The sequence below is a fragment of the Micromys minutus genome (genome assembly GCF_963924665.1).
Source record: "Micromys minutus genome assembly, chromosome: 21".
NCBI classification, from domain to species: Eukaryota; Metazoa; Chordata; class Mammalia; order Rodentia; family Muridae; genus Micromys; species Micromys minutus.
In genome coordinates this window covers 28,423,803-28,442,258 of record NC_137956.1, presented here as the reverse complement: position 1 = coordinate 28,442,258, position 18,456 = coordinate 28,423,803, and the positions used below count along the sequence as shown (strand labels likewise).

Here is an 18,456-nt window from a genome sequence, read left to right as displayed (position 1 = left end):
GCAAGGTAATGAGATATGCACAATGAATATTAAGTGGCTTCGTTTGCATAAGTTTCTAGCTTACACAAATCACTGACCTTAGCATGCTCCAAAACACACGTCTCATTACTAAAATTCGGGCTGCTAAATGTGGTTTTGATGGTGGTATTAACACTGTATCAGTGTTCACAGCAGACAAGTCAGAATCTTTGTTAAAAGAATGAATGAAAAAAAAAAACACGGTTCTGTTGTTGCAAAAAGTTTCTAAAAGTAACTTATTTCCATTGCCTTTGAGCTTACATCTGTTGAATGCTGGGTCTATTTTTCTGAGCATATGAGCTTAATACACTGGAATGAGGATACTGGAGTCAGATAAACCCAGTCTCTCAAACCGGCTGGGCCATTTTCCAGGCTTGTGACGTGAACAAAGTCCCGGTAAGCTGAGTTTTTCCATCCGAAGCTTATATTGGTCTATTGTGAAACTTTGAGTGATAATTTGATCAGTGGTTACAGCATGGCAGGCAACTGATAAATGATGAGCCCCTTCCTCTCACAACCTTGAGCACATAGGTGTACATTTATGCTAAGATGAAGCCACACTGGAAGCCTGGTCTCCCAGCTTCGTTTTCATGTATTTGCTCCAACTGTTACACTGTTCTATCCTGTGCTTGTTGAAGTGACAGGGAGTTTAGTATAGATCAAGGCTTTACCAGGGCTATCTGAACAGATGGCTGTACTGGTTAAAATCTCTTGCTGTTCTTACAGAGGACTTGTTCCCAGCACCTGTATGGCTCACGATGGGCTGGGCCTCCATTTCCAAGGGCTCTGGTGCCCTCCCTGGCCTCCCCCACAGTGTATCCCCAGCAGCTTTCACAGCTCTGTGTGTTTGTGTGACCCCAGAAGCCTGTCATCAGCTCTGGCAGGATTGTGATTGGCTCCTGATTGTAAATGAGGATTTCCTTTTTTTTTTTTTCTAACAAATACACCTCCCTTTCTGCTTAAACATATATCTTCTGGTCTTGTGGTCCCTGACATGACTCAAACAGCCATTTTCTCCATGGCCTCAGCACTGAATCACACATCTGTTTGATGGAAGTGTCACCGTCACACCCTCTTAGTGCTTGTTGAATCACACCTCCCGTCTGTGTCCCCTTCCTCTGGCATAACTGGGTCCCGCCTTTGCTTTCATGAGAAATGACGGGAGAGGGATCACTCTTTAATGCAGGTGACTGACCAGAGATGCTACAGGGCTGGGCCTTAGCGCCTGCTGTCCTTGGGGCCTGTGCTAACTGGGGTGAAGAAAACAACCCTGATGTTTTCTTTTTCCTACCAGGGTCCAGTGATTATGGAGGGAGTGTCTTTAGCCCCCCTCTCCATGATGTGACTTTTTACACAGATACTGTCATCACCTGGAAGACACATCCTTTTCTAAATAGAAATATGCTTCTCCTGAATAGAAATACACTTCTGGGTGAATTCTTACCCCGCTTTGTTGTCTATTTAATTTCTCAGCATTTGTCTTTTTGTTTTTTACATTTTACCAGGAAACCAATTAAAAGACTTTTTGTTTGTTTGCTTTAAGACTTTTTTCTGTTTATTAATTTCTGGCAAAATGCTTTGCACTTCTCTTCAAGAAATGCCTGTCAACGTGGTTTTCTTCTTTTGTAAACAGGAGTCTTCCTTTTAATCTTAGCAACCATCTTACATTAAAAATGTGTTTTCCCCCACGAGGCTCCCTTGCTCGGGAGATAGTAAAAGTTTTGGTGATTACTTAACCAGGGTGTTCAGCAAAGAAATCCAGTATTGGTGGGGAAAAAAAGGTTCTCTATCTGGAGGGAGAGTGTCCCCAGAAGGTGCCCTGCTTGTAGTGTGCAGGCCCAACCCGGTGGCCATTTTCTGCACTGAGTGCACACTGAGTGAAGCTCCGCCCAGTGTGCAGCCTGTGAGCGTGTTTTCTAAAACGAAAGCACAGACTAGAGTATTCCAGTAACATAACCTGTGTTTAGGTTATTTTTAGATGCATGTGCTTGAAGCACGGTTGTTCTAAACAGCATACTGTGGGCTTTTGTCTGTGATGGCTAAGGTTTGTGTAGAGCTTTTTTTTTTTTTTTTTCTATGTAGATAAATTCTTTCTCGAACATGTGAACATTTAAATACCCAAATAGGACCAGAAACACACATTCTGAGTTTTGTTGTTGTAGGGAGATTATCTTTCATTGTAGCCCAGGCTAGCCTCCTACTCATGATGTTTCCACCTTAGCCTTCCCAGTGCTGGATTACAGGCTTTCGACATCACCCCTTGATGTATTCTGCTTTAATGAAAGTAATTTCGGGGCAGAATTGGCAAAAAAAAAAAGCCCCCCAAAAATGTAGTTCTTCATGTTCTTTTCCCACTCCCAGCCATTTTTCCTTCTTGTTTTCCTTGGTGTGAACTATGATACATCCATCTGTACACTGGTCAGAGTTCCTGTAGCCTTTCCATAGTCAGAAAAGCCATGTTTGTGTGTCCTCAGACCTTCTGGTGTGCTTGTCCAACAACTCTGCAGATTACCCAGGGTTCCCAAGCTCTAGGAGGAAGTGGCTTTCACAGCCCGCAGAGGCGTCAGAGGCTGATGCCACCATTCCTGACCTCTCTCAGAGATTATTGCTGCTAATGGCTGCTTCAAATTGGAAACATGGAGGAGGGATTATGGGAAATGTAGGAGATGGAAATATGTGTCTAGGGAAAGTACAAACACCCGGGGCTCAGTCCCAAACCTGTGATGCTGCACCTTGACACCATGTATCTAGAACTCAATGGGAAACCAGAACAAATGTGAGGTTGTCAGTGAAGGCAGAGAGAGAGGAGGTGAAAGCAAAATGGGGCAAAAGCCCCAGAGTCGTCTCCCAGGAAATCCTAATGCACAGTGAGCACTCAGAGCATCCTCCAAGGAGCCAGCTCTGTGACTCCATGACACCTCTAGAGAAGAAATTGGCCTTCTAGCACTGGCTTCTTCTGTTCAAAGTAGCAGTTTTGGTTTGTGTCTCAGTAGTTGTGTTTTCTCATGTTGTCCCATTGTCTTGAAGCTCTGACTGCCAGGTTCTGTTCTCACAGTCATTTTGTCCTTGTCATGAGGGAGAGCACAGCGATGCAATGGGATGATGTCATCTCAGAGTCCTCTAGCACAGAGCTAAATAAAGTCCTGTGTGTTACTCAGCCATTACTGTTCCCCATGACAGCACCTGCTCAAGGTGGATAGGAGCCTCTTCCTCTTAAAGGGAGGATGGGCAGATCTGATGGTTCAGTCAGAACTTGAAGCATGAGGAAATGTACAGGCCGAAGGGGAGAGCTTGCACTCTGGCCCCCAGGATCTGTGTCAGGAGTTTCCACACAGGAACAAACAGGCTGGAAGGACTCTGGAGAACAAGAGTGTCACCCAGGTGCAGTGCATGTGAGGACTTCATGGAGACCTTGGGTGCTGACAGATCAGGATTTAAATGTAGGACAGCAAGTCACCGGACAGATGAAATTTTAGAAACAGTAAAATTTGTAGACACATTTTGGAATTTTGGTTTCTTTTAAAAATCCAGAAGTATTATAAGAACGTGCTTCCATTTGAATCCCAGGTGTGGGATGTGGCTACTGGCCATGATTTGCCTCATGCCTTAGCAGAAGCTTGGTTTAGCCAGCTGCAGATAGTTTCTATGACTGTGTGACATTTGGAATTCTGAGGACTTTACAGAGGGCATATAAGTGGGAGGGCCCCAAGAGGCATGTTGTTGGCCTTCTGGGGGCTTGTTTGCAGTTCGCTAGTAGCCGTGTTGGGGTGAAACCGGGTGGTGGGGAGGGTGGGAAAGAAGACAAAGCTATAAGACCAGCTACAAAAATTGAAGTACCTTAGGCTTACATTTCATAGATTAAGGTCTAAAACTCAAGTAGATACAAACAAATTCAGGAAGGTAATCTGAGCATTAAACGTGGGCTAATAACAAGAGGGTAAGAAGTAGTTTTAATGCTGTAAGCCTTTTATTTAAGACTTATTTTGCTTAAGTATATGAATGTAAGTGGGCAGGCGCCTTTGAGTACAGGTACCCACTTAGATTAGAGGAGTCTAATCCTTGTTATACGTGGTTGTGAGTCACCAGATGTGGTGCTAGGAACCAAGCTTGGGACCTCTGCAAGAGCAGTACCTACTCTTAACCACCAAGCCGTTTCTCCAGCCCCAAGTTTTTTGAAGGTCACTGTGGATACTTAGAGACTTAGCATAAACAGGCAGCGGTCAGTTGTGGTTTATATTGTACACTCTCTGAGTCTGCCCATCAGGATCACCACCAGGCAGTCTGTACAGTCTTTTCACTGGCTTGATGTTGTTCTGGACCTAATGCAAGGAAAGGTAATAACCACTGGCCCTTCCTTCTGTATGTCATTTCACATATATAGCTATGCCCATTTCATGTGAGCAAAGTTCTCTCTGTAAGGTTGTAACAGAAAGCAACATATGGTTGTGCTATCTGGTGAGGCATCAGGTACTTGGGGCAACCTTTGTTAGGCTGTAGGTTTGGTGTCAAGTGCAGTGACTAGTAGGGAGCCAGGATGTAGTTGTTCCAGGGATGTGCTCCGAGGTGTGTGGATGGATGAGAAGCTATCAGAGTGCTGCGGGGAAATTCTGCTCCGTCCTTGGACTAGCAGTGAGGACCTAACCTGAGATCTTGCCTTCCACACCACTCCGGTTCCGCTATGTGGAAGAACACACCTAAGATTTCCCTGACTCATGTAAGCTTATCCTTTGGGGAATGTGGCCATACACTAGTGAAGCACAGAGGCAGACTTGTGCAGACGAGTTTGCCAGCTTGCTAACTAGAACATGTTTTAAGGACAGTCTCTGAGGGTGTGGGTTGGATTTTGTTTAGAAACTCGTGCTGGAGTAGCAGATCTTGGTAAGACTCAAGTTCTGAAGACTTTTGAAATGGTTTCCAAGCAGAGAAATTTCTGTCTGAAGGGATAGAAAACCTTTCTGTGTGTCTGGGAAGTAACAGGAGCCATCAGAATGAAGGATTTTAGTAGGGGCAGTGTAACACTTACAAATAAGGGGAGAGCTGCTCCCAGTGAAGGGCTCTGGGACAGCAAGAAGTGAGGAGAAGGGACTCAGAGCTAACTCCAGTGTTGGGGACAAGCAGTATGGCCGCCTAATCCTAAAGAAACAATCCCATTCTGCCATGGTGGCTTGCCCAAACTTCAAGTAAAGGGTTGGGGGGAAAGCGTGTCACTTTATTTTAGAGAGGAATTCTGAACTTCATCTGAAATTAATCCAATCTGGAAAATCAACTAAGTCTCTTCAGCCCTTCAAAGTGCTTGCCTCTGTTTAGAAGGTGGCATAGTCATTTTAACTCCATTAACTTGGGGGTGTTTTCCCCCCCGAACCTGTAGTATTTTCAGGTGACCTTTGCCCTGATTCTTAGCCCTGTGGAGTCTCTCGGACCAGGGTGTGCTTGTGAGCGCCGCTGTGTATATAAATGGGCTCTGCAGTGGTTCTCCCAGTCTTCCTGTCAGCTGCTAGGGAACTCAGCTTGCAGATTCTGAACCCATGCTCTTCTCGCATTCATCCATGAGGCATTGCCACGATGGTTTTACTGGACTGAATGACGAGGCCTCCCAAAAGATATGCCTACAACCCAGAACCTGCAAGTGGGGTCTCATGTGGAAAAATGATTTCATAGATTATCATAATTGTGGAACTAGAAGGGAGATCGTCCCAGGTGATCAAGCAGCCACACAGAAGAGAGACATAAGGACAAGAAGAAAACGGTGAAAGTGAGGTCCTGTAATCATAAGCCAGAGCTAAAAGCAACAAGGAAGGCTGTGCACATGCCCCACGGTTATCGAGAGCCTGGGCCTGCAAACACCCTGCCCGGCTTCTGTCCTGTACTGTAGGAAATAAGTCTGTGTCAAGTGTGCTGATTTGTTACAGCACCCTTAGGAAACCACCTGTAATCTAAAAACACCCGGGCACTTGTTAAACTCAGATTTACTCTGGGCTATTCCAGTTCAGGGTGACACCTAGAAACAAAGGTTTAATAAGGCTCCCTGGTGGTAGCACCAGTTGCTTGCCTGTTCCTCTCAGGCTCCTTGGGGCTTATTGTTTTCATTCAGTTGGACAAAATCCACGATTACATTTGCAGCCCCCATGCCATATCAGTACCCTGTACAGCTTCTTCCAGCAGCCAAGAGCCACCTGCCTTCCCAAAGCTACTTAGAGGGACCCAGGCGTCATTATCCTCTTCCCACGCTAGATCTGGGATCTACCATACCTGTTAATGGCTAGTCAGCCATCCTTCCCTCCCTCTCTAATGTCTCATTAGGAGATGCTCTCACCCACATGACTCTGAAGCCTTTCTTCTTTCCATTATGTAGTTAGGGCTAAGAACGTTGGGAGTAGAGGAAAAGTCCAGGTCTTCATGACATAGACACTCCTGTCTGAGACCCTGCCATTCTCAACCTCTGCATCTACCACCAGGCCCCAGGAAGCAGCCAGCCCCTCTGTCCGTATCTGGATGTGCCACTCTGTTTCCTTAGACCTCTGCCTGGAGTTGACTGCTGTGATCCCTTCTGGGTCCCCAGAACTCAGCTCCTTCCCCTTTTCCTGACTTTCCCCAAACGAAGCTTAAAGCTCCCAGATAGAGGAGTTTCTGCTAACCCGGTTATGAAGTGGAAATCTCTGGTTTCTTTGGAAATTCAGTTGTGTCATATGATGTTTTTGTGGAAGCTGTCTTGTGAGAGGACATGTGATGTTTTGCTGGAGCAGACAGACACCTGAGAGGGAGTGTGATGCTTAGAAGAGTGTAAGTAGAACCCCAAGGACCGTGAAAGGATGCTCTTGCATTGTGACACTGTGCAACACTTCACTGGTCTTTGTTAGCCACACACCGCTTTGCTGGTCTTCACGTCATAGAGAGAAACATGCCAAAGAATTTCTCATGGTATTCCAGCTGATTCTGGTCTCTTCCGCTGATTCATGGAGGCGGAGCCTTGACGCTTTTGCTGTGTTGTACCACTGTTACCGATTTGAGTTTGGCGTTTGCTGTTGGGCTAGGCTGCTGGTGTCCTGACAACAAAGATTGGAATCTAAACAGGTCTACAAACCCCTTGTCCTATTAGCCATCTTTCTCCTGTACCTTTGGTCAGTAGGCTAGGAGAGAGGTTGAAGCGGTCAAGAACCCTAGATAAAGTAGCTTTGAAAGGTCTAAGCCTGCATTATCTGTTCCATGAGACAGCACCTCCAGGAGGAGCAGAATGAAGAAATGAAGGAGTCCAAAAGGCCAAGAGGAGGAAATAGTTCTGTTTCTTTGAGTCAGTATTGCCTCAGACACTTGTTAGTAAAATAAACTATGTAATTTTAGGGAATGCATTTAAAATATGTAAGTCATGTCATACCGTTGACTGAACATTTTCTTGCCGAGATCTATTTTTTAACATTATTACCACAATTATTTTGGGCATTGCTGTCATTTTACAGAACATATTAAACAAAATGCTGTGATCAGGTAATAAAGGATGGCAATGCAGAATACGGAAATGATCACATGCTCTGTAGCATGGGATGACATGTAGGCTGGCCAGCAGAAACTTACAAAAGTCCAGAAATCCAACATGCTAATCAAAAGGAGATGGAGGTTTAATGTTTACTAGCATTGAGCTCACACATACTCACACACACACACTCACACACTCACACACACACTCACACTCACACACACTCACACACACACTCACACACACTCACACTCACACTCACACTCACACACACACTCACACACACTCACACACACACTCACACACACACATTTTTGAGACCCAGAGCCCCACAATCAAGATTAGAATCCCATCCTTGCTATTAGCTATATGGTGCTACGTCTCCAGCCTAACTCTCCTGCGCCCCGGCGTCTCCTTTTGGAATGGAAACATCACTCCAAATGCATGGACTTCGGGTGAAGGATCGTGAGTTGGTGTGTGTGTGAGAGTGCTCGTAAGTGTATGAGAGTGTTAGAACCAAACAGAATGGATACAGCCGGGTGCTCTTGCCTTTGTTCTGTGTTTGAGTCCACAGAGTTGGCCTTTGGAAGGAATCAAGATGGGGAAGGAGGTATTCTGCTTGGTAAGCAGGTGTAGGAGCTGAAACACCTACAGGCTGTCTGAATTCCACAGCTCGGCAGAGCACAATGCTGGGAGCACCAGGTGTTGGGGTTGGGTTTGAGAGAATGGAGGTAAAAGGAAACTGAAGTCCAGCATTTGTTGAAGCAGTGAGTATAGATCATGCTGATTGTTAAGGTTTTGCACTATGTCCCCTATAAAGATCAGCCAGAGCCACAGGAGTTGTGAGATCTTGTTCTCTCGTTCTGAGGCTGTTCTTGAAGCTCTGAAGCTTTCTGGATCTGAAGTCAAAACCTCACTCATGGTCTTAGGGTCTTGACTCTGTGCATTGGGGTCCAGAGTCACACGCTGGCAGTGTACCTTCAGCTGCCCTCTTCCGATAGGAGACTGAGGCTTTATCATTCCTATTTTGAAAGATGGAGAAATGTCTTAAGGAGTCATAGATAAACAGTTCTGACTTTCAGAAATGACGTGTGTACGTGCAAGAACATTTCCCTCCATGCCTTTTAGTCAGCACCATCCACAGTGAAGCCGGAAGCAGTGTAGCACATTTAAGCAAATCTGTCAATGCCTTTTAAGATACGGTTAGTGCTTTCAGCATGCCAGCAGGTGGAACGGGATCCGGCCAAATGAACACATTTAAACAGAGTAAGAGTAAACATGAAATTTTGATTTTTGACTGTAAAATTCAGTCCTGGACATGTGGAATTTGAAGATGGCAGAAAACAAGGAAAGAAAGAAGCCTGTGTGCCTTCCTCTCAAAGTACGTAATCGAAATAAAGCAGACAGCTGAGCTTGTGTTTCTTGGCTGCTCCTGCATTCTTAGCTCCTGTCTGATCCAGCACTCCGGAAGAGGCCTGAGCTCCCTTTCACAGGCTGAAGCAGGCTTAGTGACGTCAGGCAATTTCCAAGGTCAGAGGGTGCAGTCCTGGCACAGTGGTTAATGGAGCCTGGTGCAGGAAGGCCTGTGAAACTACAAGTCTGGAGACCTGTTTCCCTCCGAGTCTCTATAACATTCTCTTTACAAGGGAAAGGCCGAAGGAATTAGATTCCAGCCAGGAAAGAAAAGACCTCAAAGGCCATGGTGAGACAGGGGCTGCCCTTGGGGGGTCTCTTGGGGGTCCCTTGGGGTAAAGGCTCCTCCTGATGAAGGTTTCACACAGAGTGGGACAGCCTGGGAACCAGCTCTGGAATCTGTGGCAACTGCAGAAGGAGCTCCAGTGAGCTCTTCCTATGCCTTTGAGTGTCTAAGTGAAACTGCTCTGTGTTGTTGAGGCTGGTTTTTTGGTTTTTTGGTTTTTGTTTTTTTTTAATTTACCCTCCTTGTTTTGAGAGACATTTGGTGGGAGTGGATTTGCCATCTGGTAAGAATGCCAGAGTGTTTCTTTGGGTACCTTGCATCATCTTGTAGGCGTTGCACTGTGAACCGTACGTAGGCTTTGGTCATCATCTGTAAACCAACCCAAGTCACAGCCCTGGCAAAACATCCACCAGGGAAGGGCTTTGCCCAAGGAACTACAGAATTCCATTAGTGGCATTGTCACACAGCAAGTAAGTTAGCAGGACTAAAGCAGAGCCTAGGTACTACAGTAGGCCGGGACCAACTGTGCCTTCAGAGGAGAAAGATAATCACTTAAGAGAAAGGCTGGGCCAGCCAAGCAAGAAGACTTAGAATTACTGCTTAACCCCAGCACTTGCTGATGATTTTGATCAAAGAATTTAATGGCAGTTTGAAGCACAATGTACAACAAAGTACAGAACTGAGCTAAACCTTAAACTAAAACTAATTTTTTAAACTGGGCAAACCGCAAGCTAATATATCTATTAATACTTAAACTAATATATAAATTATATTAAAATATAGTATATATACTATCTGTATATACAGTATATATACCCACTATATATTTAAGTATTAATAGATTAATTATAGTAGCTGTATATGTACTAGATACTGTAGATATATGGTATTATATACTATACATACTATATATGTGCTGTATATAGTACATATACTATAGATATACAGTATACATACTATATATACTATAAATTACAACCAAACAGCTAATATCTTAGGTTCCTATATTTAAGCAAGAACTAGCTAGGAGGTCCCAAAACTACACTCTTAAAAATCCCTCCTCCATGCAAACAGAGGAGCAGATATGGTCCGCGGAGAGTAGAAAAGTAGGTAGTTAAGGAAATGAGACACAGCGTAGGGGAAGGGAAGAGACTGCCCTTATCTAAAATAAGTAGAGAAGCCCCAAACAGGTAATGTTGGTCTTCTGAGTTTGTTTCTAAACCCATAGCCAGGTTTGCATGAGCCTCCCACGGAAGAGGGAAAATGCATGTCATGGAAACACGCTGCTCATGTAAGCAGTTGTCTTGTTTGGCCTCCTTCCTACCAGCTAATAACTAGTTACCTTAAAAGGCTGTTGTTAAACGGCTCATGCCCTTTTGCATCGGCCTAGAAGAAACCTGAGCAGTGCCCATATTCTGCTACTGGTGCTATTTGACCTCTGAAGAAACTTTGGTACCAAGAGTTTAAGTCACGGCAGAACCAGGATGACCTTGTACCAAGGTCAAAGTCCCACAGGGCCAGCCTGCCTCATCCAAATTCTCCTTTGGTCGAACCATATCTTATGAGTGGGCTACTTCTAGGCATTGAGGTACTCTCTCTTCTCCTAGATTAGTGGCTTTCACCCCTATCCTTCCTTCTCTATTACCCCATCTGGTGATAGCCCCTGTGTTAGATGCAAGAGGTGTTGGGCGGTCAGCCTTGAAACAAAAGTAGATAAAAATAAAAGCTAAAGCGATATTTATCTGCCCTATATTACTTTTAGGCTTATATATTTTAAGAAAATGAGTGGAAGTTTTATGGAAAATATTGATTTCCCGTGTATGTTCTTGCCAGGGCCACCTGTGAAACACGTGGTACCTTTGAGCATGTAAGAGAAATGGCCCCTTTCTAATGGGGTACAGGCCCACCTGAGGCATATAACTGACCATCACTGTGGTTCCCAGCCTACCACTGGGTATAAACTGCATACCTAGGGCACATGGTAGCCCTGCCTCAGTCTAGGGTACAGTTAGTAAAACAGGCAGTGGAAAGAAGGCTGAGACCGTACAAGCCTCTGGGACTTGAGTTCTCAGTACACAAAACAAGGAAGTATGTCTCAAGTTCTTTCGTTTCTGAGATTCACTTATTTTATGAGTCTGCGTGTTTGCCTGCATGCATTCATATGTACCACATACAAGCCTGGGGCCCACACTGGTCAGAAGAGCAGAACAGATGCACAGAACTGAAGTTCTAGATGGTTGTGAGCCGCCATGTGGGTGCTGGGAATAAAAGCTGGGTCCTCTGCAGAAGAAGCAGGTGCTCTTAACGTCTGAGTCACCTCTCTACACCCTACCCCACCCCAAATCAAACAAATAAGTTCTTATTCTGTCTTCGTGTTCCTAAACTTAAAATGAAAAATCACAGTTTTGGGGTCAGTCTGTGGTTTTAACCCCAGATCTGCCTAAATGATCTTAGCCAAGCCCCACAGCCTCTCCAAGTCACAGTTTTATCACTGTTGAATATGACTGTCATTGGGGCCAGCAACGGCACAGCAGGAAAAAGAGCTTGCTACACAAATCTCATACCTGGGTGCAAGCCTCTCTACCCCCTTTAAAAGCTGAATACAGTGGCACACATCTGTAATCACAGTGAGATGAGGAGCCGGGACAGGAGAACTGCCCAGAAGCCAGTGGGCCACTGGCCTAAACAGCAGCAGCAGGGAACTCTAGGGAGGCCCTGCCGCAACGTGTCCTCTGACCTCACACATATGCCACGTGTACACCCACAAATAGTTTAAGGGGGAAAGGACTGCAGCGAGACGTGCTGGGGTAAGGTATGTAATGTGTACAATGGTGCTAGGCACAAACTGTGCTTGTTAAGTGTTGGCCCAGCCCAAGGATGCCCTGTTTACCTGCTCATCTTCCCTGCCAGCAGACAAGTTTCCAGTGGGGCTTGGATGTGCCTGTGAAGAATGTGAATACCACAGAGGGGCTCCAGTATAAACATATATAGGAATAGTCATTTATTTCATAAAGTAGCCAGAAGTCTGCCATAATTTCTTGAAGGATGCAGAGCACACAGTGGCTGTCTCAAAGCCCAGATGCAGCGTCAGTGATACTGTTGATTCTTTGTGAGTCCTGCTCTTGCACCTGATTGCACTCCGCTGAGCTCCCCCAAGAGGCACACACTGCTGTGCGGTTTTTAAATTGGTTGCCGGGGGTGGGGGGGAGACAAGCCACGCACTGGACTTTGGTATGGAGTCCTATAACCCAGAAGTAGGCCACAGGCCCAGCACCAGCTCCAGATGAGCTACTCCTCAGTAAAGAAGGAACTGTGGTCAGAAGGCATTAAAAGTGATTTCAGGGAGCAGGGAACCTTGTGAGTGCCAGAGAGAGGAGGCCACTCAGAAACTTACCCCTTTACATACCTTTTACACACCCCTAACATCAACTACACACAAATGTGGGGCCAACTTTACATGTTTGGTGCTGAGGACATTCTTAAAACCTTTGAGATATCGTCTTGTTTTGTAGCTCTGGCTGCGCTGCCTCCTGAGTGCTGGGGTTAAAGGTGTGCTCCACCACACCTAGCCTGGAAATTAATTTTAAAACGGTTGCCAGTTCATTCTAGGTATCTGAGACAAAGGCCTAGGCCATGGGTTTTAAGCAAAATGTTACCATGGAGCTTAAAGGGCTGGTTTCTCCTTTCCTTCCTCCGAGTCACAGACATGGTGGTGTCAGGTTGGATTGGAAATGGTTGTGGTTGTCGGCTGATGGGCTTTGGGAAGGTAATTGGATCCTGAGGGTTCTGACCTCCTTATTCCACAGATGACTCCATATTATGAACCCATAATTTGATGGCATTGCTAGGAATGGGTGGAAACAAGAAGACTGGGAAAGTTCAAAAAGTAGGTCAACAGGCTCGTTCCCCACACTGCTCACTCTGTCTGCTCCCTGACTGCCATGTGGTGAGCAGCCTCTCTGCTCTTCCTCCATGATGTCTGCCTCACCAAACATGGGCAGAAATGAAACTGCGCATCAAAACAGATGCTCCCTCCTTAACTTGTTTTGATAGGTGTTTTGTCATTGACTGAAAACTAACACAGTGTCATGATCATCATTACAAACTTGGGTGTTTTTGACTTGTGTGGGCAGAACACCTTTGTGGATGCTGGATATCCCTGGCTTATCCTATGCAGCCCAGCTCACATGGTGTACCGTGGCAGGCAGATCCCCCCAAATGGTCATTTGTCAGAGTGGTTTTGTTTTTCCTTTTCCAAGTCAGACAGCCTTGACATCCTTGCCCTTGCGTGTTTTTCCCCAGAAGCACAGTGGGAGAGAGCTGAGATGTCCATGTTCCCAGTGCTGAGCCCTGAAAACTGGGAACAGCACCCGGCATCGTTTTCTAGTGCTGGTGTCGTAATAAAGAAAACAATAGTGGCAATTGCAGAGCTGGACAATCTGGGAAACTGGTAAATAGTCTCGGCCCTCCTAGAATCTTTACTCTCAGTAACATATATACTGCCAAGTAACTTTTAACCAGTTTACTGAAAAGGTGGGGTGGGGGGTGGTAAGAAGGCTGCATGCCAAGGGTACTGCAGTTGAGTGGTTTGTGGGAAGAACAAGGGAGTGTTAGACAGAGATCAGGGCAGGTTGCAATCTGGGCTAGAAGGTATTCCAGGCTCCAGAAGCCACACGTGAAAAGGGACATGTTAGAGTAGCAGAAAAAGAGGTTGGATCATGAAGGGACCTCATAAACCTTTGTAAGGATATAAGCATCCAGATACAAGATTCTAACTCCTCATTGGCCAAGAAAACCTTCCACGCCTCATGGAGGAGGTTCATGCTGAAAACCACTCCCCCCTGCAGGATCTCTCTCTCCAGCATTCTTCAGAGGCGTCCCACAGTTGATCTCATGCTGTACCTAGAACTTCACAGTCCTCCACTTCACTGGCCTGTAGTGAAAGGGTCAATCTATACTCTCATTCTTGTTAGGGGGAATCAGTAGAGCTCACCTTCCTGCAGGCCAACAAATCTGGGCTATGTGGATGTTTTCTGGGCTCTGGGTGAACACGGACTGATTACATACCAGGATACACCAGGAGAATGTCTCTTGTACAGCTGCTTTAAACGCCCGGACCCATCATCAAGACCCATCGTCTCGCAATGCCCAAGTTGTCCTGAAGTCAGCTGTGAGGGTGACTCTGGCCCTCATCCTCCACTGCTTCACTTGGGGGCCCCATGCATATCCTTTAGCAGCTTTCAGTGACCTGACCTGTAACTCATTGGCCGCTATGTCCCTTCTGCTTAAAGCCCCATGGGTCCATCTCTGTAGACTTCTCCAGCAATGATCTTGTGTGGTAAATTTGCAACTTAGACACAGCATCCTTTTGTGTATAGAACAAGTACCTTCTAGCAGACTGGGTACCATCCCCCACTGGAAGCCACATGCCTTGTTAGACGAGTAACTGCTATGGGCTCAGTTTCTCCATCTCTCCTATGAGCATGACAATGATACCAGCTGCTGTATCTCAAGCCTTGCCTCAGTTCATGTGTTTAATCCTATCAATGTCTAGTAACCTTTTCCTTTTATCTGGTAGAATGCCAGGACCGTGGCAGGCATTAAATGAGTTAATATGCTGAATGCTTCTCAATATGAAATGTATTGAGAAAAATAATGTTATTCAGAGTGGATATGGGGACTGGGGTTAAGAACACTTACTGCTCTGCAGAGAAAGCCGGGTTTGGTTCCCAGCACACACATCAGATGGGGCTCAAACCCCTGTAACTCCAGTTCAGGAGATCCAACGCCCTCTTCTGGACTCAACTGGTACTGCATATGTATCATGCTCGTAAACTCATGCAGGTACATACAAATGTATAAATAAAAGTAAGTAAATCGTAGAGAACAAAGTGGATTGGGAGAATTTAGAAGATTAAAATTGTAATTCACAGCAACTGTCTTTTTATGTAGTGTTGATTTATAAACATATACCTATTTCTGGTAAAATTTACCTAGTTTGTTAGTAAATATTTACCAAGGGCCTTCTACATGTCAAGCAGTATTCCAGGTGCCTGAGAGCCACCAGTGAAGTAAAAGCTGCACTGTGGGGCTTGGTTCTATCAAGTAGATGGATGGTCAGTGTAAGCCATGTGCAGTGTTGGAGCGCACTGTGCGCTGTCGGTCCAGAAAGCCATGGGGGTGGGTGGAGATGAGACTGCAGGAGGCAGACCTCCAAATTTCACTTATGCTTGATTTTAAATTAAGTCAAGGTCTCCTGTTAGCCCAGGCTGGCCTCCAACCTATGTAGCCTGTTACTTGTTATGTTTCCAGCCTGCCTCAAACTCCCAACCTTCCTCTCTTAGCATCTCTAGTGTTGGAATCAGAGGCCTGTGCCACCACACCAGGCATCACAGGGTGGATTTCTCATCAGGCTGAGCCGTCTTTGCTTCATGTGCTTTTCCCCTTTCTCACTCCACAAGACTGAGTGACTTCTGTGTATCACTAGCATCAAGAGTAGAAAGGCTTGCCCCTCCCACAGCTCACCCCACTTCCTGGGAAGACAGTGAAAAGGAAGCAGTAGACCCCTTTATCTACAGTCTGACATCCCGCTGTTTCAGTTACTGAAGCTTGGGTATGCACAGATCACATGTAACTGAGAATTCTAGAAGTCCTAAGTAACTTTTATTATAGTCTATTTAAGTGTTATAATTAATTACTGTTAATGTCTAATGGTGCCTAATCTGTAAGTCAAACTTTACCATAGATGTATATGCATAGGGGAGACCGTGTTTGTATATGATGAGGGTGGAACCCTCAGGGCCCTGTAGATAACTAGAGACTAGGATCTGGGTGGTAATTGTAGGCCGAGAAAAGTGGTGTAAAAGGGTTAGTGCTAGGAGTGTAGACTTACAAACACATTTATTTTCTGATACAAATTAGACATCTAAAAGATGCTGGGCAAGGAAGAAAGGGTGTTCGAGCAAGGCATGAAGAGTGACTGACCGCTCAGGGTGGCCAAGAGCACAAGGCTGCTTGCCTTCATATTGCCTTGAATTGGGAAGCAAGGCAGGGGCTTGCCACCAGCAGCCCACTTCCTCAGCACTGCCAGCTGAGGGCCAAGTGTCACACAGAGGTGGCCTGTGGCAGACACTTCATGTCCAGGTCAGAGCAGAAGGAATATAAGATAGGACCATATAGAAGACAGGCCTTGGGATTCCGAGCTAGGCCTGAAGCATGAGAGGAGGCCGTCCCTAGGCAGTGCCTGAGTACAGTAAAGGTTCCAGGCCCAGAAGAAGCTTGGCAGGTGGAAAAGGAAAGGAACCTGTGTGGAGCAGGGAGAGCAAGTGAAGCAGAGAGAGTAGGGTACCCTGTGGATAACGCAGTGCCCTGCAGGCTACAGAGAAGCCTGGATTGTGTCCCAGGATGGGGAAAGGCCTCTGAAGGCTTGTAGCACGGTTTAGCCAGATATCTCTGTATCTGTACTCTAATCAAAGGTCAGGTGTGTGAGCACTTCTACCCAGAGTCGATTGGCAGGCCACAGTTTAGTTCTCTAGCAGTTTGCTAGCATTCGATGAACCCCTACTGTGTGCTACATACTTTACTTGCTATCCTGTGCTAAGTGATGTACTTGCTGGGTTATGTGTGACACATTCACAGAACCCCTACTGTGCATTTAGCGATGCACTTGGTGGTGGTGGTGGTGGTGTGTGTTTGTGTGTATATGTGTGTGTGTGATTTCATTCCATCTACCAACATCCAAGAAGATTCATCATGAACTGTGATTCCATGTCCTGTGCTGAGACCACAAGGAAGGCTTGGGACCCATGGTAGTAGATTCAGAGCTAAGCAGCAGTTGGTACTCTGTCCATTTTAGGATAACCTGTCCTTGCCACTAGTTAAATGTGCGTTCTTGTTCAGAAGCCAGAATGTGCAACAGCTCTTCCCTGTGACCATTCCAGGGGTAGCTGTGGAGTGAGAAAGGATGAGCCTTCCTCTGCTCAGCCTGCCCGCCCTTCAAGTTCACAGGAAAGCATTTGCCCTTTAAAAGCCAACTCTCCTAATAGACAGCTCATCCCTGTGTTTCAGAGAACAGGAATCTGTCCTAAGGAACAGTGTTCGAATTGAAAATGTTTTCAACATTTGGGACTCTTGAGCGCCGGTGGAATTCGCTGAAATAAGGACAAGCACGCTGAGGGCTTAGGAAAGAGGCTCTGAGCCCGTTTGCCAAGTTTCTCAAGCCAGCAGGTGTCTGGGCAAGCTTGATCCTGAGATGAACCCATGGCAGGCAGGCCATCCTAAACACTGCTCCATTTCAACAGGGGAAAAAGAACCCATGGATCTGTTCCCCTTTCATCTTCGCAAACAAGCATCGCAAAGTGTTGTAGCTGAGCCCATTGCATCATTCCCGAATCTGACAATACCCGTCCTGACAGTCTGTGCACGCAACTACAAGTCTGGAGGCCCGTTGTTTACCCACACACCACAATGGGTGAGGTTGCCCCCAGCCAGCCATCCTATATAGAGTGCGTTCAGTAGCTCACGATGTCACTCTTGAGTGTCAGGTTAGAAAGCGAGCTCCCCTTGTCACACGGTGTTACCTTGATTCTGGTAGCTTTCAGTGTGCTGCACCCTGGCATGCACAGCCCTGCTAGGCCCCATTCGGAAAACAAAGTCAAAGGGATGCTCCTCTTCCTAAACATGGCTCTGCACTATAAAGGGCTTCTGTTTTGTAATCTGTTTTTGAGATCTGCTGCTTGTGTTTCTAACACCCCGTCACGTGTGGTCTGACGTAGACCTCACCATGACTATGAGCAAATGTACTGCTAGGATGTGTGTGGGATGGCGGAACCAGCTCCCTGCGGCAGACCGGGCTTTGTCAGAGAATTTCCATAGGGCCTCACAGCCTCACAAAGTGGCTCCTCCTTCCATAGGCCTGTGCTAGCCGGGTATGGAATGTGAGTTTGACTTTTGCAGGATTCCAGGTCAGTATCCTCATATAGAACATTCTTTTTTTTACTTAGGGTTGATTTCTACGTTTCTTTTTATAGAACGCGACTTGCAGTAGAGAGGGGAGAAAGTCGTTTGTCGGTCCGTCTCTATTATTTTATTTATGTTAGGAACCAAGCTGCCTGAGTGCTGGCTAGAAGGCTCGGCCTTCTTTGATGGAGGATTTAGAAAGCTGGGGTGCAGACTGGCTCTGGAGAACAGCCTTCCCCTGGAAAGAGCTGTTTTCTCTCCTCTATCACGTCCTAGAGATTTGCCGACAAAACGCAACAGTCTTCAGGAG

General features: G+C 46.0%; 1 protein-coding gene across 4 annotated transcripts in view; it reads left to right on the top strand.

Moving 5' to 3' along the window:
- The window catches only part of ZBTB38 (zinc finger and BTB domain containing 38), a 69,129-nt gene that overhangs the window by 37,082 nt on the left and 13,591 nt on the right, over positions 1 to 18,456 (top strand). Inside the window, exon 1 of one of the 4 annotated variants that reach the window (XM_080934496.1) lies at positions 9,096 to 9,191. The exons of the other annotated variants lie outside the window; for them this stretch is intronic. Coding sequence (XP_080790622.1) covers positions 9,189 to 9,191 — 3 coding nt within the window. The 5' untranslated portion in view covers positions 9,096 to 9,188. Of the gene's footprint in view, positions 1 to 9,095; positions 9,192 to 18,456 lie in introns of those variants that run through there. 4 annotated transcript variants of the gene reach the window in all.